Below are 26,782 nucleotides of genomic sequence, written 5' to 3'. Positions count from 1 at the left end.
AGGGATATATGACAGAATATTTGAAGCATATCGGTATTGGCAAATAATTATTTAAAAAAACACAACTATCAACATAGGACAGATGATTAGATTTCAGAAGTCAATGATCCAACAGTTTCATTATTAATAAACTGCATCAAAAATTGGACTTATTGTTATATGAGAACAGTATAAATGTTTTTTGTATGAGGCAAATGTAGCATGGCATGGTTTAATTTTCCTTACATGACATTGCATGTCCTGCGCACATTGAACTGGTGATGCTAAAGTGATTTATTGTGCAGCCCTAAAATGAATTGTTTGCATTCTGTTTCAGCAGCAGGCATGACTGTTGTAATTGGGTTTGAGGGCAGTGCCAATAAGATTGGCATAGGCATTGTGAGAGATGGAGAAGTCCTGTCAAACCCTAGACGTACCTATATCACTCCACCTGGTCAAGGTAAGATGAAACAGGAGGTTTATCATATTACTTTACAAGAGATAGCAATATTACCCAGGGATTGTTGTTCTTCATGACCTAGTGAATGTGTATTCTTGGTGGTGAGAATTGTTTTATTATTAACATTAACAGTTTACATGTCTTCCTAGGTTTCCTTCCCAGTGAAACAGCTAGACATCATCGTGGAGCTATTCTGACTGTCCTCAGAGAGGCGCTAGATGAAGCTGGACTAAAACCTAGCGATATTGACTGTGTGGCATACACCAAAGGTGAACTTCCAACATATTTGAAGACTTTCTCAATTAAATAATTCTATTCTACACTTTTTTCAGCTACTTTGAATTGCATATTACTCACACAGACATCAGTTGTGAACACACAGCTGGTATAATTGATCATATTATATAATATGATAAATTATAATCAATGCAAAGTGTCAGCTAGAGGGATATAAAGCCCTTGAGCAGTTATACTGCATTCTTTGCACATTCGGGTAGGAGTTGGAGTAGTATTTGTGATCCAGAATTAATCATCTAACATCAGTACCTCACTAATGCTGTTGTGGCTTTAATGCAGTCAAATCCTAAGGTACAGGCTTTATAGAGAAGCCAAAGCGGTTACTGCATCAAAAGGGAGGCAAAGAAATTGGAAAAAATCCATACTTTTGGACATATAGTTGATATGGAATGTAATACACTGGGAGGTTTAGGAGTGTGTTTATGGGAATTTTTGACCATTCTTCCAGAAGCGCATTTGTAAGGTCTTACACTGATGTTGGATGAGAAGGCCCGGCTCGCAGTCTCCACTCTAATTCATCCAAAAGGTGTTCTATTGGGTTAAGGTCAGGACTCTGTGCAGACTAGTCAAGTTCTTCTACACCAAACTTGCTCATCCATGTCTATATGGATCTTGCTTGAAGCGTGATTCATCACTCCAGAGAACACGTCTTCACTGCTCTAGAGTCCAGTCTCCAGTGCATCCACCGCTTTGCATTGCACTGTGATGTAAGGCTTGGATGCAGCTGCTCGGCTAATCTGAAGGCCACATGAATTTGGAGGTCTGTAGCGACCGTGACTCATCATCCTATCACTGTACCACGCTGGAATTCACTGAGTTCAACCCATTCTTTCACAAATGTTTGTAGAAGCAGTCTGCATGCCTAGGTTTTTGGTTTTATACACCTGTGGCCATATAATTGATTGGAACACCTGAATTCAATTATCATTGAATTCAATGAAGCGCATTTGTCATTAAATTAAGAAGACGTTTTATGTTGAAAACACAAACTACAGTACTTGGCTTTTTTAGGACAGAATCAAATGTAGTCTTAATTTAGTGATGTGTTTGTTTGATATAGTGGGTCTTCAGGGCCATTTGAATAATTTTGGGAATATGATTTTTTTTTGGAATATGTTGTCACACCAAGATAGATCAGAAATCAGCAGTCTTCTACTAATCAACATATCAGTGACTTTACTGACAACCAATGCATTTTAAATATTGATTATTGTGTTTATTAGGATTAAGACAGTACTGTAGACCTAAAAGTAAACCTGATACATTTTTTACACACCTTCATATGTTACCTCTTTCTGATGTCACCTGATTTTCAGGCCCAGGGATGGGAGCCCCTCTGGTCACTGTGGCCCTGGTGGCCAGGACAGTTTCCCAGCTGTGGGGCAAGCCATTGGTGGGTGTGAACCACTGCATCGGGCACATTGAAATGGGCCGATTGATCACTGGAGCAAACAACCCTACGGTGCTATACGTCAGTGGTGGCAACACTCAGGTGGGTGCTTAAAAAACTACTTCCCAGCTTTTCAGTCTCCAGACAGGTTTAGTTAAATATCTGACTGGCTTTATACATCATGTTGAAGGGGTGCATTTTATTCAGCTTCTCATGAATGTATGTCATCCAGCCAAAAACCTTTCAAATTTCAAGGTTATGTTTTTACCTCGCCTGCCATATAGGTGATTGCATATTCTGAAAGACGTTACAGAATTTTTGGAGAAACTATAGACATTGCTGTGGGAAACTGCCTGGACCGCTTTGCCAGAGTCATCAAGGTCAGTATTCTTATTTCCTCCACAGCGTTTTGTGAAGTTGAATTGCTTCTGAAAATTTGACTACGATTACACTTTTTACATTTCCCCACAGATATCCAATGACCCTAGTCCTGGCTACAATATTGAACAGATGGCAAAGAAGTAAGTGCTCATATCATGCTCTGTGAGTTCACATCACCCACTTTGCCAGAAATCCAAAGGTTTCTCTGTGGGTTGGTCTTCGTTTAGAGGGAGAGCCGGGGCCCCTAGAGAGCATTTATCCACTCCTAAAAGAGAGCCTTCCACATTATCCAGTGCAACGCTGGTCGTCACTGGCATCTGCTGGCCGATGCATCAAGTGTTTTGATCCTAGCATGTTACATTGGTGGCAGTTCGGAAAAAGAGGCAATGGCGGGCAGTCAGTCTTTACTCTCACAGTGTTGGGAGCCCTGCATGTGATAGGGGGAGAATATGTATAGGTTGGGTAATTGGTGATCCAAATTGGGGAGAAAATGGGTATAAATCATAAATAGTTTCTTGACGCTAAACACATTAGCATGTACACTACAGTCAAAAAGAACTGTGCAAATACAGAAATCTGCTACACACCAAAATCTAATTACTAAACAAAAAGTCATTGCAGTTACTAAAAAATTAATAGTTAATAAAGTATAAGCATAGCAGAAGACATAGGGGTTAATGCGGCCCAAAACAGGGTATCCAGTCAGAACAGATATCTAAAAGGCACAGTAACAAAACAACCTGTTTAATATCAAGGGATAAAGAGGTTTAAAAAAAATAAACAAAATAATGATTTTGAGTGCTTGTGGTACACTATTAGAATTGAATTTTTAAAAAATAGAGGTTCTTTAAATATCTGTGTGAATGATGGAGCTAGTTTTTTCCATTTTTGCAGTGCTTGAGTTTCCTGAAAAGATTGCAAACCTCCTTTGTAGTAATGAGTGGTCCTTGAGGCTCGGTGGAAGCAAGAAGGTGTGGAGTGCTGTTAAGGCCAGCAGCTTGATTTGATGTCCATTGTCTTTCACATCGGCCACAGAACTGGTTCAGCCAGACTGCCAACCTGGGGTTGGCTATGCAGTTAATTCTTTTCTTTTTTGTCATGTGTTAATGGCCGCTGTAACCGAGCAACAGAACCTTGGCTGCTAAAGCAGGAACTTATAATTCCCTTCTCCAAGGTGTGCTTCCCTAGTGTCTGAGAAGTGAAACAAGCCTTTCATTGCCCTGCTGCGTCAGATGATGAAAGTGGTTCCGACCAAGGCCACCTTGCAGACCAAAGAAGTTGTGTAACTGAGTTGGATTGTGCTGTCAGTTAGTGCAGTAAAGATTGCATGTTGAAGGTTAGTCCCAGAGGCTCAGAAGAAGGCAGACCTTTATTTAGAATGAATGTTCACAGGGTTTTGTAAGATATATATTTATAATTCTAGCACTGAAGTTAAGGGCAACTGTCATCTAATTTAAAAAGAGTTTGTCTGATTTTATGCTTTATTTGAACACCTGCTTTATGTCTGTTTTAGGGGCAAGCAATATGTAGAGCTTCCTTACACAGTGAAAGGAATGGATGTTTCGTTCTCTGGGATTTTATCGTACATAGAGGTAACATGACTGTTTCTGTTTTCAAATTATGTCAAACTTGTTAATCGTCATAGTGATAGGAAAATACTATTTCTGAAACAAAAACTCATAATAAGAACATTGTTCAAATGAAGATCAGTGTCACTATGGCCTGGGGTTCACAAATTCGAATCCCAAGCTATTTCACTTTGCCATCAGCGGCCGGAGTCTGAGGGAGCACAAATGACCATGCTTTCTCCATTTTTCAAGCATGTTGGCTGCCCGGCTATGCCACATCGGCAGCAGTTCGAAAAGAGGCGGTGGGTGATTTTGCATGTATTGGAGGAGATGTGTTAAGTCCTTACCCTCAGAGTGTCAGAAGCATTGCTTTTGCTTGGAGGAGTTAAGAACGGGGAGCTAATTGGCAGTACCAAACTGGGACGAAAAGGGAAATTTTTACCAATAAAAATGATCAATTATAAAAAAAAAGGCCTAAAAAAAGCTAAAATGTCAGTATTTTTAAATATGTTAAAAAGGGAATGTCCCAATTTTTGTCACATTACTGTAGTTGCTTACAAATACACAAACGTATCCAGAATTAGAGGAATCTTAAGGTGGTGGGTGCGAAATGGACAGGTTTTTTTTTTTTTTGGTTTTAATGAACTTATTTGTCATCTGAATTCTAGGAGGCCGCACACAAGATGTTGAGCTCAGGGCAATGTACAGCAGAGGACCTATGCTTTTCCCTGCAGGCAAGGAATAAAGTCATCTTCCTATCAAATAGCTTAAACAACAGAGTAAGATATTTCTCTGGATATGTTTCTCTTGTAAACTAAAAAAAAAAAAACCCTCTCTTATCTGTAGGAGACAGTCTTCGCTATGCTGGTGGAGATCACAGAACGAGCCATGGCTCACTGTGGCTCCCAGGAGGTCCTGATTGTGGGAGGAGTTGGCTGTGAGTGAGTGGTTAACCCCACATATTACAAATAGCCATAATGTGTTTAAGGTCTCTAAGACACATGAGCTCACATTTACACATTAAACTTTTAAAAAATCTTTGGAAGCTACTATAAAGAACTGCGGTGGATTTTACAGTGGTCTTTGACCTGAAATGTGATCAGATCTTCAGCTAACCCCCAAAACTAGAGATGTATTCATTTATTAATTAATCTAGCAAAATAATCATTAAATGTGTGTTACACTAAAGCAGGCTATGTGAACCTCTTGGAGTATGAAGAATTTTAAAGGGGTAATTGAATTCAAGTGTTGATGGCAATCAAGTGATGGTAATCAGGTATGAGTGTAGCAGGCCCTTACATGTGTAAAGAAAATAAACTTGGGTTTTCACTATTAAAAATCTGGTCTTACACGAGATTCCTGAGGACCCTTAGAAACAGTTAGCGAAGCTCATTAGGCTAGAGATTATTAGAGAACCCTTGTCAAAGAGTTTGGCTTTCATAAATCCATTGTGAAGCAAATTTATCACCACTGTCACTGTTACCAAAGAGGGGTTGTCCGGCAAGAATCACTCTAAGGCTGCAGCAAATTATTATGCAAACACTATGGGAAGGAACAACACCAGGGTAACATTGAAAGACCTATAGGCGTGTCTTGCATTGAATAATGTCAGAAAAAATAACTCAGAAATGGGAAATACACCTAAAAACAGGAGTTCACACACTTTTTTAACAGATAATTAATGTTGGATCATTTTGCTAAATTAATAATAAAATAATTATAAAAAAAAAACACATAATGTTTTTGCATCATTTATGTAATTGGATCCTTTTTTAGGACATGACAATCTAAACACATTTCGGGTCAAGTATATGCAGAAATATAAAAATGTTAGAGGAACCTGCCTTTGTACTCGTGGATGAATCGTGTGTTGGATGAATCGTTGACAGCCTTACATTATATGGACAAACGCGTTACTGAGCCCAGGATGTTGGAAGATCACCACCCTACCTCATCCTCAAAACTCTGTATTGGATAGAGCACCATTAATCCATAGAACACAGTTACACTGGTCCACAGCTCGATGCAGGGGGCTTTACACCCCTCTAGCCCACGCCTGGCATTAGGCATGGTGCCAATACATTCATTTTTATCTGCTCCAGAAAGTCTTGTTCTGTTGTCAGTACTTCTCTACAGGGACTAGACAAGCTGTGTGTGTGCATTTGCACATCTGTGTCAGCAATGAGTGTAACCTAAAGTGAAATTGAAACTGAAAAAAAATTTGATTCTCATTCTGACTACTTACGGAAGATATGGCTTTTTGCCCTCGTATGTTTAGTGACTGAGTTGCTCTGTCTGTTTTCTTGTAGGTAACCTTCGCTTGCAGGAGATGATGGGCGTCATGTGTGAAGAGAGAGGTGCTCGGCTCTTTGCTACAGATGAGAGGTGAGTGTGAGTTCGCGTGCTGAATGAATTCATCAGTTTTGCATGTCTATGGGCCTGATTCAGAGCTCGGTATTTAATAGTTTGTGCTCCTTACACAGCTTAAATCTTGAATTTGTTTCAAGGTTCTGCATTGACAACGGCGCGATGATTGCACAAGCCGGCTGGGAAATGTTTCGTGCGGGTCAGATAACCGAGCTCTCTGACTCCTGGATCACGCAAAGGTATAGAATTTCACCACATTTCTGCATTCTGCCAAGAACATTCAGTTTCTACACGACTGTTCAAAGACTTGGAATCATTTCACCTGATAACAACAGCTTGAAATATAAACTGGAACCTATACAGACTTAACACTACCTGTTGGAACATTGCTGTAAGGATTTAATTGCATTCAACCACAAGGGCATTACTGCAGCATCTGGCATTCTGGAATATATTTTTATTATAACCTTGCACTGCATCAGGTTCCTAATAGTTTTTGTTTTACATTTTAAAGCAGTGAATTTAAACTTTTGAAGTTCAGTTACACAGTGAATAGATCTGCACATTTTTCTAACGTTGAATATTAGCAACTTGATTTGAGCCAAGAATGAATGAATGCAAGCTCAAAGAGGCTGAGTTGTCTAGTCATTCAACATTTTGTCCATTACAGGTACAGGACAGATGAAGTTGAAGTCACCTGGAGAGATTGAGATGTTACAAATCCAAATATCGGTTCCAGCCTGAAGAGAAATAATTGGAAACAAAATATCCTGAAGATTCTGAAGTTTCTTGATCTGGCAACTGGTGCCTTTCTTTGTCACCGTACCAGCATGCAGCCTTCTTTAGCTGTCTCTAGGGTTTAACTTGGTGCATTTTGCAACTCATGACACTTATTTTTTCAAAAACTGTCGCATAGTGAAATGGTTGACATGTAAATAAAGTCATTGAGTGGTCTTGTGTGACAACTTACAGAGTTGGAATTTTTGGTGGTGGTCGAGGCGTCTGAAACCTCTATTGCCTCTAAAAGCTACATGACAGAAAACTATTACACATTTCTATGAATATACTGCTGTCTAATGTCTGAGACACTGTTCTATGATGTTGTGTTGTGGCAAAATAGTTATATATATATAGAAAAGATTTGTCACAATTTTAACATGATAATCGTTACAAATAAAAAATCTGAAGACTTGTAGATTCACAAGGTGGTTTTGAATAGTACATGGTTTCTATCACCATTGTAAAGAAATGAGTGATGGAGAAAATTGGAGAATTCTTTTTCAACACTGAAGACTATAATAGGCATGTGATTAGTGTTCTCTTGGTACAGCCTTATGTTTATAGAGTATCCACTGGGTTTAAACATCGTTTTGTCAAATATTTCCACAAATGTAAATTTAATGTTCTTGCCCTTGTAACTCCATACTGCTTTTTGCTGCTTTGATACAAATATTTTTTTATGTAATATTTTAAGGGAGAGAAATGTTCTGAGTAAAATAAGCCTGAGAAACTTTTGCAGACAAAAAAAATGTTTTTCTTACCAGAATAAATACAACCCCATGAATAAACTACAAAAAAATACCTGCGTTTATCACGTCTTAGGCGAGAATGGTCAATGGTTTTGTTGGTTAATAATTGGTTGGCTTGCAATGTGGAGTGTACTTATGCCTGACTATTTTTCTTCCATGCACTGCACATCTAGGACAGAAGCTTAACTTGCTCTGTTATGAGACACCACCAAATTAATCTTGATAATAATGATATGAAAGATAAATAGCCAAAATCAAACATTGCCAGCTTTGAGTTCATTTTGTTTTTAATAAATTATAGATTAACACATGGATTACTATTCTGAATCCAGCAGTGTCAAGAAACATGGATTTATGCTCTACTAAGAACTACATTCATAGTTTGAACGTAGAAAAGGCAATTAACTAAAACCCCCCCAAGCAAGAAAGCTATGAGAAAAAGTAATAGCTGTATTTTGACATTGAACATTTCACACAATAAAAGTTTAGAAAAATAAAAAATTTAAATGAAAACCCACACACACCCTGGAACACATTCATTCACATAATAAAAGGACAATGACACTTTACACAGGAGTTGTATTATTTGCTTTTATTATGCAACTCTTCAATTAAATCTCTAAATCTCTTCCAGTGCCCACCTTAAAACATAACAAGGAGCATCCACCCATATTAAGTTTGACATTCAAACTAGGGTGAAAACTTTAAAAATAGCACTAAGAACAGACATTAGAACAGGATGCTGCCACATCGTGCCAGCCACACCCATGTAAACGCCATCAGAAAGTATCCAGACAATTGGTGTGGAGACAGCGGGGACCAAAACACAAGATGAAGTTACACATTGAATATGGTTCTAAAAACAAACTGGATGGTCCAGACAGATGCATTCAGCGTACAAAAGTGCTTGACAGGCCACTTGTACATTAATTGGGAGGGAACAAGATATATATAATTTTTTTAATTTAAAAGTAAAACTTCAGCTTTTTACAATAAGATTGCCAGATTTAAGAACATATGCCAACGAGAGGGAGGGAAAAAAAAGAAAAAAAAAAAAGAATAAAAACCAGTGTTCTCCGCCATAATATAAAACAAGGATGTGGGTGGCATGTCTCCGCACCAAAGGCTTGGTTTTAAGGCAACCATGCATTCAAAACATGAAGTATTGGGTGGAGGTGAGTGCAAAGAGTAGACCGTGGGAAGAACAACCTGAGTGTCCATATATGTTTGCTAAGGAGAGAAATATATATGTATGGAGTGAGTGTGTGTGTGTGTGTGTGTGTGTGTGTGTGTGTATTTGGGGGGGTGGGGGGGGGGGGGGGGGGGGTAGATCAGGTGCAGATTGGTGTTCGGCCGTCCACTACAAGTTGTCCCTGTACCAAACGACCTTAGCAGGATCTGAAGAGTCAAAAACAAAGCTGTGAGAAGCAGTGTCAAAATGACAAACTCGATCTTAGAAATCATTGTTTGACAAACCCACCAAAGAAGAAGACTATAGATTTTTACAGTAATTAAGGCCACAGTGACCCAATGAATACTGTCAGGCATTGGTTATGCCTCATCCAGGACAGACAGAAAAATATACTCGTTACAAATGCAGGAGACCTCTTGTAGAAAGTGAGCATTCTACTGTGTTTCTCAGCTGTAGCTTATCACTTAAAGGCAGTGCGTTACCCATTACAACACTGCAGATTATCCACCGCTTTACTTTTAAATAAGAAAGCATTTTCAAATAATTCAGCTGTAAAATATGTGCTTCTGATTTTTTTTGCCATCAAGTAATAGAGTAAGCCTATTAATTTCAGCTGATGTATTTGACACTTTTCTTTTGGGTTGGGTAGTGCTGATCTTGACTAACGTTAATTTAACCAGCACAACCATGTACAGACAGAGGGTACACAATTTGTAAACAGAAGTGCTTGTGGAACGCCTTTCCATTACTGGCTAAAACTCCTCAGGCACATTTAGTAGACTGGTTCCTCCACGTTTCCTTGGTCTTTTTATTGGGACTGACTAACTAAACTAGCTACAGGTGTGGGTTGTTTGTTTTTCCACCTGTATTCAGGTGCCCAGCAACTCTTCATATTCCCCCATTTAAATGGAAATTCAATTCTCACCTTGTTTTTGTCCCCACAATATTGCATTCCATTCTGGGGAAAAACAAAAAACAAAACAAAGATCAATATGGAAAAATTGTGTAATCACAAGCAGACAGCACACCAATAAGGAAACAAACAAATGCATGAAAAGAAAGGAGGAGAGGAACAAAAACACCTCACTCACCTTGTGTATGATATTCCACAGCCTCCACTAGATGGTGACAGCTAAGGAGCAGCTCTTCAGAATTCCTGGGTTCCTTTGAGCACGGGCTTTGTGAAGATGGGGAGGTTGATGAGGCTGAAGTTCCAGCAGTTTCCTCTCCAGATACCGGGTGCGGAGTTGCAGCTGGACTATTTCCTGATGCACCTTGAGGTGGGACCGAAGCTGCGTTCTCTACTGCTGGCCCATCACTGATAAAACTGAGCCCCCACTGGTTCTGCAGAAGCACCCGGATACCAGGCGGCTCTTCTGCTACTCCTCCTGAAGTTCCACCTGCCTTCACTTTGGAGGCATAGCTGACTGCAGGTTGCAACTTGGCAGGGCTGTCCTTCACTGGGAAGGCAGGTGGAGGTTTGAGGGACGACAACGTGTCTCCCACCCACCGCTCTTTGTGTGTGTGGGCATGAGAGGACCTGAGGGTTTTTTCGCCGCCACGAGCCCCCATCCCAGCTCCCTCTTGTCGAGAGCCTCTGTTACCCCTGTTGTGCGCCCGCTGCTCTCTGTGCAAGCTGGGGGTGAAGACTTGAATGTGCCCAGTCCTGTGTGTTTCATTGGAGCTGCTTGATGAAGTCTGACGGCCGGACTGCTTGTCCACTCCTGCGGAGCAGCCTCCTCCTCCACCTCCACCACCACAGCTGCCAGAGCCAGGGGAGAGGCGCCGATTTCGGATGTGTGGCTCTGGCTTGGGGGCAGAGACGAGGACAGCAGGGTCACACAAGGGGTCAGACTCGCACACTGCATTATTTGCCTCCCAGGTACCTGACAAAAAAAATGCATGTTATTAGATTCCAATCTCCATTCACCAAGGGCAGGAGAAAACTGACGAAAGCTCTATTTGTATTTGGCTTGTAAGGATCACATCTAAGATTCTATTTTTAGCTAATCTAAATAAGCCCACTTATTTAAAATGTACTAATGACAGGCTTTTCGTGCTTCCAGATTTATCTTGATGCAACAGCACTTTACCCCTCATTGCAAAAACAAACAAAAATAAGTAAATAAATAAAGAAATAAAAATCTAATCCTTTCTGCACAGCCACGTACATGAAAGGCTGATTCATGGCACACACATCGCACAGTAACTAAACGACTGAAGCCACATGAAAGTTTTGTAAAGTACATTTATCATGTATTCTAACTGAACCTTATGAGAGATTGATTCATAAGCAAAATATCTGCCTTGCAACCTGTTCATGTAATCCTAACGATGTATTTACGCTGCATGTAAAGGTTGAAAATTAGTGATGAGGCCTACACAGAATCCTCACCAGCCTGCTGTTTTGACAACCATTACATGAAATTAACACCTGAATAAATCATATTTCCCTCCTATTGTCTTGCTCACCCGTTTCGCTGAAACTGCATCGTATGAGTGTAACGCAGGTTGTAATACGGCGGGAAGGCTTAGACCAACTCAGCCCTCAGCCTCTGCTAAACTCCCCAAAGCAAAAGAACAGGACATGTAGCACTGGGTAGCCATTTAGCTTGAAATTTCCCGAACACGCTGGTGACATGTTTGGTGTAATGTAAAAGAAAATGAAGAACTTTAGTTAGTTTGTTCATTTCCAGCGTCGCCAGACTTGGTGGCAGAGCGTAATCCGTCAAAACTGCAGAGACGCTGAAATCTAAGACGGGCTAGTTAGCACTAGCTGGATATGCTAGCTAGCTAGCCGCCTTAGCTGGGAAGGTTCGACCACAAACGACTAGCCAAGCTTGCTTGTGCTAATACCAGGAAATAAAACTTAGACAAAACCCAAACCCTTCTTTCGTGTAAGAGCACTTTATTTCTATTTCGCCATGGTCGGCTACATTTCGCTAAGGAAGTCGGCTAGCAGCTCACGCTGTAACGTTAGCTCGACGTTATTAGCTAGCTTCTAAAAGTGTCTAGCTAACGACAACCTGCCGGGAAACCAACTTAGTGCTAACTGACTCTCTCCTCACGTACACTCCTCCACAGTAAAGAAGTTTGCCTTCAGATCACAGCCTTAAAATGTGCGCAGTGTCCTCGGCCCCTCGCCCTGGCCGGTCTTAAACTGCACGGCAGCGTTCAGAGAAGTCGCACGCTTTCGTAAGAAAGTTTCATAAGACTTCAGTTCATTCCTGGCATGTTGTTGACTCGACCATCTCAAACCTCCAGACCGTTTGACTCGCGAAAATCACGCCAAAGCACACATACACGGACATCCACAGACACGGCGCTCACGGCAGACATCTCACCTGTTTTGATATGCATGTTGATTCGAAGAAAAAATCCCGAGTAGTTGAACTGTTTAAGGGGATGTTTGTAGCGGGACGGCGTGTTGCTGATTTCTCTCGCAGGGAGGCAACGGAGTAACCGACCGGGTGGAAGTACTTTCTCGTAAGTTCCGCAAGCGGAGGCGCGAAGAGGGGCGGGATGTGCGGCCCTCACCAGCGCCACCCGTCCGCAGTTTAATGAGAGGCACTGCAGCTGAACAGGGTAACATTTTTTAAAAAATATTTTAATATGTTAAGTTTTAAAACATACCATTAAAAATCACAAGTCAAAAACTTGTTTAGATGCACTGTTACTGTGATTTTACAAACAAACTGACACACGCAGACATGCAGCCTATACAGTATTCAGCCTTTTAACCTGGGTATGAAGCACACATTTAGGTTATGCATGAACACATGTTGTATTCTTGTTGTTGTAATCTTGGTGAAGTTAATCAGTCAGAGATCCAGTGCAATTCCCGTGGAATTACTGGTAGATCTCACGTGTGAACTGAAGCTGATGTATCACAGCCTGTCTAACAAACTGTTGATCGCGACATGGGTTATCAGGTTCAGCAAAAAATATCCGACCCAGAGAGAGGTGAAGGCCTCATACAAGATGTTTAAAGGGGAATGTAAAGATGATTCCACTGATTTGATTAATTTCTGCATAATTCAGTTGTTTAAAGCAATTCAACATGATTTGACATGAATCAATTCAGATTTCTTTACAGTGATCTTGAAGAGGAACCAGGGGTGGCGATAAGTACAACAGTTTATTTAGTACTGATAATGGTGGTAAAATAACACTAAATGGGAAAATAGTATTTTGGTACTATGATTCCCTGCTTGCAGTATATACACATACATGGATTAAGCCTAGCTTTGGACTATATTTCTTCTTTCTGTGAAGAATCTCTGTTCAGACTGTTGTGTAGTCCAGGATCAGGCTAAATACCTGTCTTGGAAAATCCAAATCCAAATCTCCATATTTCTTTAGGCACCAGTGCATCCAACAAGTCTAAAAGCAAGGAGTATTAACAGGGGGTTTGTCCCCCTTTTGCTGCAGTAACAGTCTGTACTCTTATGGAAGGGCTTTCTTTAAACTAGATGTTGAACCATTGCATTTAGCCATCCCTCTAGGCTAAGGTAAAATAAATGAAAGGTAATCTGTGCATTTGTGTTTATGATTCATAGTTAAACAATATTATTTTCACATATCAAAGCGTTCTTAGCCCAGATGCATTAAATGTTATAGAGGAGCAAAGTGCACTAAACGTGCTAATATACTTTAAAGACACTGTGTGCAACTGGAAGAGATGATGGACTATTTGCATTTGCTGCTATATTATAATCACACATTCTTTTATTTTACGTCAGTGGCCATGGCTGGTACAATTCAATTTAATTCAATTCAACAGTATAATTTTCATTATACTCATACAGGCTTGTACAATACAATGAAACACTGTCAGGTTAAGTCTACGGTACAGAATAGGTAGGACACACAGAGCAAGGACAATAAACAAAACACGGGACAGGGTGCATAGACAGTAAGTACAAAGACAGTAAATACAATAAATACAAATACAAAAATGTGCATGTGCAAATGTGTGCATGAAGGCTGGGCGATAAAGGTCCAGACTAAGTTACTATATGAATATAGTGTGGTGCGTGCCTTCTTGTAAGTAAACAACAGTACAGTGCAGGAATAAGTAGCAGCTAGCGTGCAGGTAGAGAGAACAGTACACAGCTTATGTCCAGAGAGCATACAGTCCCTAAACTAGTGGAGGATATGCGGACAGAACTGGAAGGATCAGAGTAATCAATCAAAAGAATTTATTTGTAGATAATGGTGGAAAATAAGTATTTGGACAATAACAAAAGTTCATCTCAATTCTTTGTTATATATCCTTTGTTGGCAATGACAGAGGTCAAACGTTTTCTGTACGTCTTTAAAAGGTTGGCACACACCGTTGCTGGTATGTTGGCCCATTCCTCCATGCAGATCTCCTCTAGAGCAGTGATGTTTTGGGGCGGTCGGCGGGCAACACGGACTTTCAATTCCCTCCAAAGGTTTTCTATGGGGATGAGATCTGGAGACTGGCTAGGCCACTTCAGGACCTTGAAATGCTTCTTACGAAGCCACTCCTTTGTTGCCCTGGCAGTGTGCTTGGGATCATTGTCATGCTGAAAGACCCAGCCACGTTTCACCTTCAATGCCCTTGCTGATGGAAGGAGGTTTGCACTCAAAATCTCAATAATACATGGCCCCATTCATTCTTAAATGTACACGGACCAGTCATCCTAGTCCCTTTGCAGAGAAACAGCCCCAAAGCATGATGTTGCCACCCCCATGCTTCACAGTTGGTATGGTGTTCTTTGGATGCAACTCAGCATTCACTCTCTTCCAAACACAACAAGTTCTACTTTGGTTTAATCAGACCATAAGACATTCTCCCAATACTCTTCCGGAACATCCAAATGCTCTCTAGCAAACTTCAGACGCGCCCGGATATGTACTGGCCTAAGCAGGGGAACACGTCTGGCACTGCAAGATCTGAGTCCCTTACTGATGGTAGCCTTTGTAACGTTGGTCCCAGCTTTCTGCAGGTCATTCACTAAGTCCCCCCATGTGGTTCTGGGATTTCTGCTCATCGTTCTTGTGATCATTTTGCACAATTGGTGACTGACTAAATACTTTTTTCGCCCACTGTATATATATATATATATATAGCCTACTGTCTGAAATGAGGTCTTACCTCCTTCCTCTAAGTACCTCTTCAAAGCCTTTCTGACACTAGCCATATTACCACGACAACTGGGATGTCATATGGGGGGGAAGTTACGATAATTCAAAAGGCCTGTTGCTGACAGGGGCTCTACAAATGTATTAATTGTGTATTTTTGACCTCCAGATATGGTGGTGTGTATTATGGTCTCATCTGACCAGACTATATTCACCCAGTATTTCACAGACTTGTCTAAATGTTGTTGAGTAAACTGTGGTCTGATAATTCTTTTAATTCCACTGTCTGAAATCTTGTGGAGGGCACCTGGTTTTGGCCGGTTTATGGTGAAATGATGTCCTTTCCACTTCTGGATTATGGCCCCAACAGTGCTCACTGGAACCTTCAGTAGTTTGGAAATTCTTCTGTAACCAGTACCATCAGTATGTTTTGCAGCAGTAAGGTTGGTAGGTCCACTATGAGATGTTTCTTGTGTGGCACCTTGGTATCAGACATCTTTTTATAGGCCATCAGTTGAACCAGTTGATATTAGTTTGCACTAAGTGGCAGGATTGCTTTCTAATTACTGATAGATTTCAGTTGGTTACAAGTCAGAACGGCATTGTAGATATCTGGGGTTGCAATTCTACGAGTATAAACATAATTGTAGATATCTGTAACTGAATTATTTACTAGTACTAATGTAATTACAGGTAAGAGAGTAAAATTCCATGTAAGTCAATGGTAACATATCAGTAGTAAAAATTACATTTGGGATGCTGTTACATGTCGTTGTGATAATATGACTAGCCAGAACGACTGTATAGATCTGCAGATCTGATATTATTACTAGTAAAAACAACTCATTTTGATCTCTGAAATGAGTTTCTAGTAGTAAACACTGCATTTACCACAGCACATGCTTTAGTTCTCTGGTAAATACTGGTTCTACAGTATATGCAAACTGACTGTTGGTGAAAGGCATGTTTTCCATGTTCAGTTTCATATTAAATAATACTAAAAAGTTCTAACATAAAACATTTACTATCCTAAAATTACAAAAAAAAAAAAAAAAAAAAAAAACATGGGGGGGGGGGGGGGGGTTGCCTCACACACTCACATTCATCTATTAAACCTATTTTGCTTGTTTAAATATTAATGAATGAAACATCGAAACATAATGTGAAGTAATACACATGTTTACCAGTTTACCTAGTAGATTTTTTCATCCTAAATGTTTTATGCAAAGACTCATATCAGAGTTTCTACATACCTTTTACATTCCTAAAGAGTGAAGTAACACATTTTCTCTCGTGCTGTTTACTATAAACTTAGTCATAACTAGTCGTCCAGGTCTTCTAACGGCATCGAATCCCTCGTTCGACTTCATGGGTTTCAGACAGTAGGGGGCAGTATGTTCTTCGTCTGGTTAGTGGATCTGCCATCCGCCTGCAGAAGAAGGTGGCTATCAGAAGTACCAGGCGATTAGTTATTTCTGTTTATGCTGATAATTGTAAGTGTTCGGATCCTTTAGGGGTTTTAGCACAATGTATCAGCCTGTAGTGTTTTTCTCCGAAGTGGTGCAGATGCAGTGCAGCACGAAGGAGGAGTATGAAGAAGTGAGAGTCCCGGAGTGTGGCGTTAAAACGGAGCAGTACGAAACCAGCATAGATGGTGAGCTAAAATAGACCCGGAGACTGCTCTGATTCGCCTTTATCGGGGAATAACGGTTTAAGTTAAATGAGGTCTCAGCGATTGCAAAGTGATTCCTGACTTGGTGTCAGCTGATCAATAACCCAGCCCTCAATAACGGAGGAGAACTAACATCCAGCGAGAAGGCTGCTGTTTATTAACCAGGGCCTTTGGTCTGACTAGATGGAGACACGATAGAAAATTCACTACATGCTCCTTTATACTGTAATTAAGTATTACCAATCCAGCTAACATATTCTTTGGGTTTATTTGGCCAATATTGCTTATTTGCCCATATTTACTGTTAAAAAAGAGGGCTGTGGTCTGGCTTACAGGCCTGTTACAGAACAGCTGCAGCAACTCACCAATCGTGATTCAGCAGCAGACCCCCCTAATACTTGAGTTAGTGAATAGACTTATTGTGGCTCCAAGTTACATATGTATTATTATGTGAATGTGAATAATAGAATAGGTTTCCTATGGCTGTCAGTATTGCATGATAGATATGTTCAACTTTGTCATTACTCAGTACAAGTACAAGGCCATGAAATGCAGCTAGCCTTTACCAGAAGAGCAAATACTAGCATTTTGCAAAAAAACAAAACATGAATGTCCAAAATGTGCAATATGAAAATTCAACTGTGATGAACATGGCAAATATGACAAGATACAGGTCCTTGTAGATTGAAAACCCCTGCTGTGCATAAACAGCCCCTTCACTAATATCACGAGTAGACTATTGCATTGCATGACCCTATGATTCTCATCACTGTTCATTGATCACAGTCTGTGTTTTAGGCATTGATGTGCTCGTGAAAGATGAACCAGAAGAGCAGACGTTGTCTGAGGAAACACCAAGAAATATAGAGTTTGGTGAAGAAACCAACAGTTTTCAGAGTGTCATCTTTTCCACACAGTTAAGTAACCCAGAGAAAAAGTGTTACCCCTGTTCTTACTGTGAGAAAAGTTTCTCAAGGCCACAGTTTCTAAAAACCCACCTAAGAACACATACTGGGGAGAAGCCTTACCTCTGCACAGTGTGTGGGAAGACCTTTTCTCACCAAGCTTCATTAACAGGCCATCTGAGAACACACACAGGAGAGAAGCCCTATCAGTGCTTTCAGTGCGGGAAGAGCTTTTCCCTTTCAGGCTCATTAAAGTTACACGAAAGAATACATACTGGAGAGAAGCCTTATCATTGCTTTGAGTGCGGGAAGAGTTTTTCGAGGCATGAATTCTTGAAAAAACATCAACGTATGCATTCTGGAGAGAAACCCTTTTGTTGTTCTGAGTGTGGCAAGCGGTTTTCACATCCAAGCTCACTGAAGGATCATGAGGGACTACATACTGGAGAGAAGCCTTACAGCTGTTCTGATTGCGGTAGGAAATTCTCTCATCCAAGCTCACTCAAGGTTCATGAGAGGATACACACTGGAGAGAAGCCTTACCACTGCACGCAGTGCGGAAAGAGTTTTTCTCATCTTCCGTCCCTAAAAATCCATGTCAGAATACATACTGGAGAAAAGCCTTACCAGTGCCCTCAGTGTGGAAAAGGTTTCTCTCATGCGGGCTTGCTGAAAAGCCATCAGAGGATGCACACGGGAGAGAAGCCATACCACTGCTCTCACTGCGGGAAGAGCTTCTCTCAGTCGAGTGCTTTGAAAGTTCACCAGAGAATACATACGGGAGAGAAGCCTTACCAGTGCACTCAGTGTGAGAAGAGCTTTTCACACCCAGGTTCTCTAAAAGTTCATGAAAGAAAACATACTGGAGAGAGGCCCTTTAAGTGTGAGCAGTGTGGGAAGACTTTTCTCAGATCAGGGTACTTAAAAGAACACCAGAAAAGACATGCTGCAGAGAAACAAGCTGTTGCTTACTGAAATGCCATTTTTCATACGGCATTTATTAAGGATGTTCTTGACAACAGTTAAGAAGCTATTTTTGAAGAACTGGGGGTTTCTTGTGGACTGTTATTACAATTGCCACTGGCTCCTAAAGCATTAACATAATTAGCAATAATACATAATGAAAGCTTAGTGTTTAAGCTCACGTTTTACATACTGTCTACATTTCCATCTTCATAATCATGTAGAAAAACAAAACCATAAATTCTGACATTCTGCCTTTATCAATGGCATTATGAAAATGTGTCTAATGTGCCTCATTTAAAGGTGCCATAGAATGGAACACTATTCATTTTGGCATAGTTTGATACATGGAACTGACATACCTTGAACCTCCCACTTTTGTCTATAATTCAAATGCAAATCCCACATAAGCAATATCCTTGTAACCATGGATTTACTTGATGCCTGTAATTGAGAAGGCACTTAAAAAGCATAGGAAACGAGTGGGTATCTGCACTTTGCTTAAAGCTAATCCTAGCCTATCAGCATTCCATGCAAGCCAATCTGCCTGCCGACAGGATAGCAGCACTATCCAGAGAGACTTCGGCTGTGTTCACATGCTGTCAGAATCATGGTAAATACAAATGCAAGTCGCACATGAACATCTGTTCTGTATTTTAAAACAGTGCAGCCACTGTTAATGGCTGTTCGTGCACACTAGCTCTAAACTGTGTGCATTTAATTTAATATATAACACTGCTATTTATTGTTCTACCTATAGCAAACAGACTACTCTGTTAGCACGGTGCATGTTATTAGCATTACATTAGCTACCATTTGTCATGTTACTCCGGCAACAAAGCACTTGAAACTGACATGTTTGTAAGTACGACTTCACACGTAGGAAGTACGTTCTTTGGTCTAGCATGTGAACGCAGCATTATTTTTAGGAATAATTACCCAAAAAATTACATTCTTTTATGCATTTAGTGCCTTTGAGCCAATCCAATCAGAGCATTGCTTAAAACATTACTCTAAAATAAAAGGAAACAGTGGCCTGTTTTATTCTAGGGTCAAATACCAAATAGAGTTGCAAATGGGCGTGTAAAACTGCATCTGGGTTTTCTATATAGACAAGTAACAACTAAAAATACAGAAGACATGCATTCTATGGCACCTTTGACAAACTCTACTGTATTGCAAATTAGAGACACTATACCTTTACAAAAGATGTTTTTAAGTAAAGATGAAGGTTCTGTAAAGAACCATAATGAATCAGAGCCATTTGAATGTGAACTACTTTAAGTTATAGATTCTAAAAATTACAATATTGTACCAAATGGGTGTTCAGTATTGTACCCCTTTTTTGTACAGAAAACCTAACCACAGTCATTAAACAGGAAAGAACTATGGAAACCAAGCGCTTGAACTTCCTGATTAACTTAATTTCTCATTTAGCCAGATAACATAGCCTATAAGAGAAAGGTCTTAACTTTAGGCTTAAATGATCTGACTAAGTGAAAAAATTCTGCTAAACCTCCAGGGGTACTAATGCAGGATTCAGTCTAGACTACAACCACTTGATTGAGCAAGTTGAGTCAGGTGAGCTCCATCTTGTTTGAAATGAAAACCTCCAGCCACGCTAGCGCTTTGCTGGTAAGGCTGGACACCCCTACCCTAAGCATTTTCATGTCACTATAAGAGCACTTACAGCTGACCAGGGCAGAATTTGACAAAACAGTTCTATGTAGAAGGTGACACTATGGAGACTGGACAGCTGCATACTTACATTGACATTTAAGCCATTTAGTGTAGCTACTTAATTCAGCAATTATCATGTGGTGCTTGGATGAATACAACCTATTTGTTAAAGTCACAAATTGAGCTGTTTTAAAAAGTAGTAGAAAATGTCTATTCAGAAACCTACATTTGGTTCCAAACCCTCATTCAGACACTAACTGTAGGGGTAGAGAGCTTTTTTAAATTGCGGGGCATTCTATGCTCAGTACATGTAACCACTAACTAACTCGATAGGTAAGGTCCTTCTGTTAACACCTGTGGTAGGTAATTGCTATAGGTATACTATAGGTAATTGATTTTGTAGAATTCTAGAAATACAGAAATGCAACAGGATCCAATCTTGCATACGGGATCCAATCCAAAATTGCATCTTCTGGCCAGTGTCATAGAAGGCTGTCAAGATACGAGTTCCATACTGAGTAACCCAAAAGATGAAATGCACAGTGAGGGAAGAAATCGCTGTGATGAGGCCAGTATGGTTCAGTGAAAACATAATGTGGACGGAACTGCCAAAAGGTAGCCAATAAGCCAAAACTGAATACTTGGAAAAACAACAGGGGTCTCTTAAAGATCTGACAAAGGGTCAGATTGTGCTCTTCAATCTGATGAGAACTTGTCAGATGTTACCTAAGTATGTTCAGTATTAAACCCCTTGTTCACCTAAATGGTGCATGATGTCACAGTGTTCAGATAAATCACATACCAAGGTAAAATGCCAATGTGAAGGTTTTGGATTAAAAGGGGAAACATTATGGAAAACTCCTTTTTTTAGTGCTTGTGCACAAACATTTGGGTATCAGGAATTCCTTACCATCCCACAAACTGTGAAATAAGATGACCCTTTTTTAACTCTGGCTTTTCAGACAAGGCAAAAACTGTCAACAGTAGTAGCAAACGAAAATACTAACTAAAGTAAAATAATCTTAGGGTTTAAAAGTTTGGATGGATCTCTAGAATTGAGACAATGGTTTAATTCGGTCAGTGAATCATTAACAAAAGAAAATGTTTTGACATGAAGGAAAATATTTCACAGTAAAACGCATTATCTCTTTCACTCATTGTCATTGAGGGTGGCCAGACTTGCTCACCTGATTGTATATATTGTACTGCTGTGACGTGAAGGTTGCATTTCATAAATACGTGTTTTGTTTTTGGTTTGTTTTTTTGTGTTCATTATATATAGGGAATCAAGTCTCACTGCTCATACATAACCAACGTAACATTTAGAAAGTGGGCTACTTTTGTATGTATGTAGTTATATACCTATTTGTATGTGAAACAGGTATAAATGAGCTTCTTGAGTGTATAAGTAGATGTCAAGCATTTAGGAGCCAGTCAGTGTGAGCCTTGTGACTAGAACTGGATTTCAGTATTTTGACAATACTTTTGACTTCAAAATTTACTTACTAAGTACTAAATCACCATGCATCAGCAGGTGGGTACAATAATAGTTAACGGGAGTTTCTGAGACAGGCGTAATGTGAAATGGCTAACTGCAGAGAAACTTCCCCAAGAACAGCAGTGGTGATGGGAACAGGCAGGGATGTCTGCAACACAAATATAGCCATTTTATTTCAATATGAATCTACGTGTGTCTTTATTTGTAATGCTTCAGAATGCTTTGTCATACTTTTGAAAAGGTATGTTTTTATTTGAGTACTACTTTGCCTTACGACTTCCTGCATGTACTTCTCTACCATGAATGGATTTGAAAGTACTCTGCCCTACCTGCATCACTACAGTATCACCCCATCTTTTCTAATTGGTCACTTTTTTTCTTTATTGTGCTTGTTTATTTATTGAGTCATGAAACTAACTAAATAAATAATATGTTGCTTAAAACTGAACATTTGTTGAGGGGATGGTGTTAGGCTGGGGAGGGGACAAGTATGCTTGTAGTCCTTTTTAAAAAAAGAAATCTAGTTGATACTGTAATGAAAGTACTTGGAGCAAGTTGAATGCTCATGGAAGTTTAGTGGAATGCAAACAAGGCAAAGACTTTCCACAGTGGTAGCTAACACATTTACCTAAAGCTTATTCACTGAATATATAGTAAATTTAAGATCTGTGAGATCATTGGAATTGGATATTACAGGTTCACTAAATCCTAATTAGGAGAAGCACTAAAGTCAAAGTTTTGTCCTTCTGTTCATTTGCAATGGTAATATTGAGCAGTGGTGAACTATTAAAATGTAGTGAGATACAAATCCATAATAATGCACCCCATAGAAGCCCTCATGAGCTTCTAGTATTATGTTAGTGCCAAGCTAATGACAATACACTTAATTTTAAGGTCATTGTAGACCGTTAAGTCCTATAAGTTACAAGGTAGGGCCTCCATGAAGTGCATCAATGAGACCTGGGCACCCATGACCCTGTCTGCAGTTCAGTGGTTGTCTTTCCTTAAACCATGCCTAGTAGGTACTGATGACTGCATACCAGGAACATGCCACAAAAATGACCATTTTGGAGATCCTCTGAACCACTTGTCTAGCCATCACAATTTGGCCCTGGATAAAATGGCTCAGATTCTTACACTTGCCCATTTTCCTTGCTTTAAACATCAACATCAGGAACTGATGGTTCACTCTTGCATAATATGTAGTATATGCCATGCCTTAATGTGTCATTGTAATAAGATAATCAATGTTACTCACTTTCCCTGTTAGTGCTTTTGATTTTATGTCTGATTAGTGTATATTTTATCCTGTATAAGTATCCGTTTAACAGCGGCTCTTTGACTGAAGTTCTGGCAGCCATTTTCTCATTTCAAACAACTGACAGTCTTGGTCAGTCAGTGCCGTATCTAGAACTTCCAGAGAACTCAAGAGTGACCCAAAGACGCATAACTATTGAAAAATGTACTATAATAAATGGTATTCATCATTTTTCAGTCATTCTTTCACTGATACAGCAAAGGAATAGATCATTGTGAATCATGGTGGATTGGACAAGGACGGTAAGTTCTTTAACAGCTATAGAGTATGTGTGCGGATCACGTGGAACGTGCTACTTGCTACATGCTACAGTGACTGTAGAAAACATGGACGCCATGGTTTCATCCCCTCTCATTCTGAAGGAATCAGATTTTCAGAAAATGTCAAATTTCTGCCATGTTGTAAAATTTGTGCAGAAGCAGAGCTGATTTCCCCCCTGGATTCCCAGTTTGTCAGGTAAATGTAATATTTAAACAGTAAAAGTGCAGTTCATGTAAGTTCCACTACAACTCGGCTACTCCATGTCCGGGTGTTTCCAGGTCCAGGTGAAGATGGACAGACAGTTTAGAGGGGAAAAACGAGATGGAAAATGGGCTGTTTTGTCACTGAAACATATGTGGATGGGCGGAGCTTTGCATCATACTGCAACCAGTCGGCAGAGACAAATCATGTTATTTAGATTTTTCACCAAATATTTTTAGGCACTTGAGTATTACTTTGGTGTTTGTTAAATGTATTTAATTCAGTTTGAACCATCATATATGGCTGCTGTCCAATGAAATCAATGTATCTCCATTTATGACCGTTTTCTTTGTTTTTTGCACCTGTAGCTGCTCTGTACACTATGTAAAATAATTCTGGATGAACAGAGCAATAGAAATGCTCGACATTACTCTTATTTTAAAGAAGACTTATTTTACACTGACTTCTATTGAAAGTTAAGAACATGTTTGCCTTCTCATGTAAAGTCAATATTTACATGTTTTACATTGGACAGTGACAATATGCATCTACAATCATGTTATCTTTTCTGTTTAACTGAACCTTGATATGGATTCAATATATTTCCTCTTATCTATACACATACTCCACAATGACAAAGCAAAGCAGGTTTTTGAAGTGCTTTGTAAATTCATTAAAATCCATGATTGAATATTGCATTAAGATTTTAGACCCTTTGTCATGAAACTCGCAGTTCAGCTCTGCTGCATCCTGCCTATTTCAGTGCTCCTTAAGCTACTTCTACAAGTCCACCTGTTCTTAATTTCCTAACAAAATAAGAAATGCACACGTGTCTGTATAAGGCCTCATAGTTAATGGTGTATATTAAGTGAAAAACAAGCTGTGAGGTTGTGAGAGCTGTCCGTAGACCTTTAAGACAGGATTGCGTTAAGGCAAAGATCTGGGGAAGAAGACAAAAAAATTTATTGAAAGTGAACAACAACATGGTAGCCTCCATCTTTTTACAATGGAAAAATTTTGAAGCCACCAACAGTCGTACTAGATCAGGCCACTCAGTCAAAGTTTTTAATACCCAATTTTGTGGTTGCTAAATACCCAACCCAACTTATTAGTACTCTCCCTTATCACATGTAATGCTCCCGACATTTGGAGGGTGAGGAGTGACACATGCGTCCTCTGACACATGCACAGCCAGCCACTGCCTCTTTTCAAAACTGCTGCTAATGTAACCAGGCAACCAGCACGCTCAGAGGAAAGAGATGGGTAACCAGCTCTGATGCTGCGGCTAGCAGACGCTGTGCCAGCCAGGATTACGCTGATGCGGGGACAGAAAGCCATCTACCCACCCAGAGTAAGGCAAACTGTGCTCTCTCAGGCTCCGGCTGCTGATGGCAAACCAGATTTTGCCTGATCTGTAGCTCATGGCCTCACTAAATATTGTCAGACCTGACTAGAGCTGACATGGTTACAATAGCAGGCAAAATCTAGGCAAGCTTATGGCAGGAGGAAATTTTATTCAACTTTTTGTGCACACTCATCCAGTCAAGTGTTTAAGACCAAATTAAGAATCCCAACCTTGTCCGCGGTATCCTCTTTTAAACTCTACTTTTTAGAAGAGTGCTGTGAAGTGTGGGTTTGTTTTTTATGCATGGACATAACATGCAAATGTTTAGAAACCCTGGTCATGAATTCTGTTGCTACGATTAAAAGATTAAAAGGCAGAAAGGCAGTGCCAAGCTAATTACGTATTTATTGCGCTGCCAGTGTCTAAATGTATTCTGAACTATATTCTCACACTCTCTAATCACCCACAGTTTAGTTTATTGGCTTCCGTGCCAACTTTTGTAACAAGACAACAACAGTCAAACCTATTCTGTTCTTGGTTACAATGGGTCTCCACCCTTGTGAAAAGAACTGAATCTGTCATTGCGCTTAAATCTGAGAGTGAGGCCTAGCTATACTTAATTCAACTGTCTATTAGTCTTCAATGTCCTGTGTGATAAGAGCAGGTTAATAAAACAACGATAAGCTCAACAACACAGGTTTCACGCAACGCTGGATATATTCACTGCTGTACAAATCATCAGTACTGAATTGGAAGACAGCACTGTGTTGGTCAAAGAGATGCAGATCTGATGCTTTTCCCAGCTGCGAACATGTGTATGCTACAGCAACGCTACAGCTAGTCTCAGTTCTGTCCTCTGTCTAAATCAAACACACCAAATCATCAAGGACTGTAGAATGTAGATAGACTGGTTTGGACCAACTACATGCAGTACAGCCTTCTTGTATTTCATTTTCTCTGTGATTTTCCTATGACATTTGTGTGGTTATGTTTAAAATAGTCAGAATTCAACTCTGCTGTTTATCATTAGAATTAAATATGTTTTCTTTGTTGCTGCCAATATATCCCCCCATCCTCTTCTTCCTAGTCAGGTTTACGGTGGGTCCGGAGCCTACACAGAATCACTGAATGCAAGGCAAAAATACCCCCTGGACAGGGCACCAGTCCATCACAGGGTACCACACACGTCCATTCACTCACACTTCGGGGCAATTTAGCATAGCCAACCAGGTGTATTTTTAAAAGAAAAAACAGAGCACCCAGAGGAAACCAACACAGAGAATACACCAAGCTCCTCACAGGCAGAAATCACAGAGCACAAGACTTTTGGGATAATAATCTTTGGAAATATGAGTCAACAATAGATTTTTGGATTTCTGGATGGTGTAATTCTCATTATGTCTGGTGTAAAGCAAACACAGCAGTCAGAATGCCATACCTACAGTGAAATATGGTGGTAGTAATGGTAGTAGTAGGGTTTGTTTTTTTTTTTTGCCTTGGGACCTGGGCTGAGATTCCTCCTCATGAGCAAGGCTTATACAAAATCATAGGAGGTGTTTAGTTGCAGCTATTGCAGCTAAGTAAAGCCTGACCTAGGTGTAATGTACTTTTGCACTGACGTGAAACGGGTCTATACCAGATATTTGTGACAAAAGGAACATAAAA

The 26,782-nt window shown here is 40.0% G+C and overlaps 3 protein-coding genes across 7 annotated transcripts in view; 2 read left to right on the top strand and 1 right to left on the bottom strand.

Moving 5' to 3' along the window:
• The window catches only part of osgep (O-sialoglycoprotein endopeptidase), an 81,830-nt gene extending 74,423 nt beyond the window's left edge, over window positions 1–7,407 (top strand). For 2 of the 4 annotated variants that reach the window (XM_072672627.1, XM_072672625.1), the window contains exons 2-12: window positions 320–439; window positions 589–708; window positions 2,053–2,228; window positions 2,411–2,506; window positions 2,598–2,647; window positions 4,021–4,099; window positions 4,744–4,809; window positions 4,922–5,012; window positions 6,385–6,460; window positions 6,583–6,681; window positions 7,113–7,407. In XM_072672627.1, the coding sequence (XP_072528728.1) occupies window positions 325–439; window positions 589–708; window positions 2,053–2,228; window positions 2,411–2,506; window positions 2,598–2,647; window positions 4,021–4,099; window positions 4,744–4,809; window positions 4,922–5,012; window positions 6,385–6,460; window positions 6,583–6,681; window positions 7,113–7,152 (1,008 nt within the window). In that variant the 5' untranslated portion in view covers window positions 320–324 and the 3' untranslated portion in view covers window positions 7,153–7,407. Of the gene's footprint in view, window positions 1–316; window positions 440–588; window positions 709–2,052; window positions 2,229–2,410; window positions 2,507–2,597; window positions 2,648–4,020; window positions 4,100–4,743; window positions 4,810–4,921; window positions 5,013–6,384; window positions 6,461–6,582; window positions 6,682–7,112 lie in introns of all 4 variants that reach the window. The other 2 variants (XM_072672626.1, XM_072672624.1) reach the window with 2 other exon arrangements.
• A 1,141-nt stretch (window positions 7,408–8,548) lies between these two features.
• On the bottom strand, window positions 8,549–12,641 carry LOC140549216 (uncharacterized). The gene is made up of 4 exons (XM_072672629.1): window positions 12,508–12,641; window positions 10,255–11,049; window positions 10,089–10,121; window positions 8,549–9,369 (listed from the first exon to the last, which is right to left on the bottom strand). Exons 1-4 carry the CDS (start codon window positions 12,521–12,523, stop codon window positions 9,332–9,334), a joined length of 882 nt encoding a protein of 293 aa, XP_072528730.1. The 5' UTR covers window positions 12,524–12,641; the 3' UTR covers window positions 8,549–9,331.
• Window positions 12,642–16,681: 4,040 nt separating this feature from the next.
• On the top strand, window positions 16,682–22,440 carry LOC140549212 (uncharacterized). Of its 2 annotated transcripts, none has more exons than XM_072672622.1 (2): window positions 16,682–16,928; window positions 17,733–22,440. In XM_072672622.1, the coding sequence occupies exons 1-2, from the start codon at window positions 16,802–16,804 to the stop codon at window positions 18,824–18,826; spliced, it is 1,221 nt and encodes a 406-aa protein (XP_072528723.1). In that variant the 5' UTR covers window positions 16,682–16,801; the 3' UTR covers window positions 18,827–22,440. The 2 variants fall into 2 exon arrangements, with proteins under 2 accessions (XP_072528723.1, XP_072528724.1); XM_072672623.1 differs by having other exon boundaries at window positions 16,683–16,928; window positions 17,745–22,440.
• Window positions 22,441–26,782: the final 4,342 nt, after the last annotated feature.

The sequence above is a fragment of the Salminus brasiliensis genome, chromosome 2, assembly GCF_030463535.1.
Source record: "Salminus brasiliensis chromosome 2, fSalBra1.hap2, whole genome shotgun sequence".
NCBI classification, from domain to species: Eukaryota; Metazoa; Chordata; class Actinopteri; order Characiformes; family Bryconidae; genus Salminus; species Salminus brasiliensis.
The sequence above is the reverse complement of the archived record's forward strand: the minus strand, read 5'-3'. Positions and strand labels throughout refer to the sequence as shown.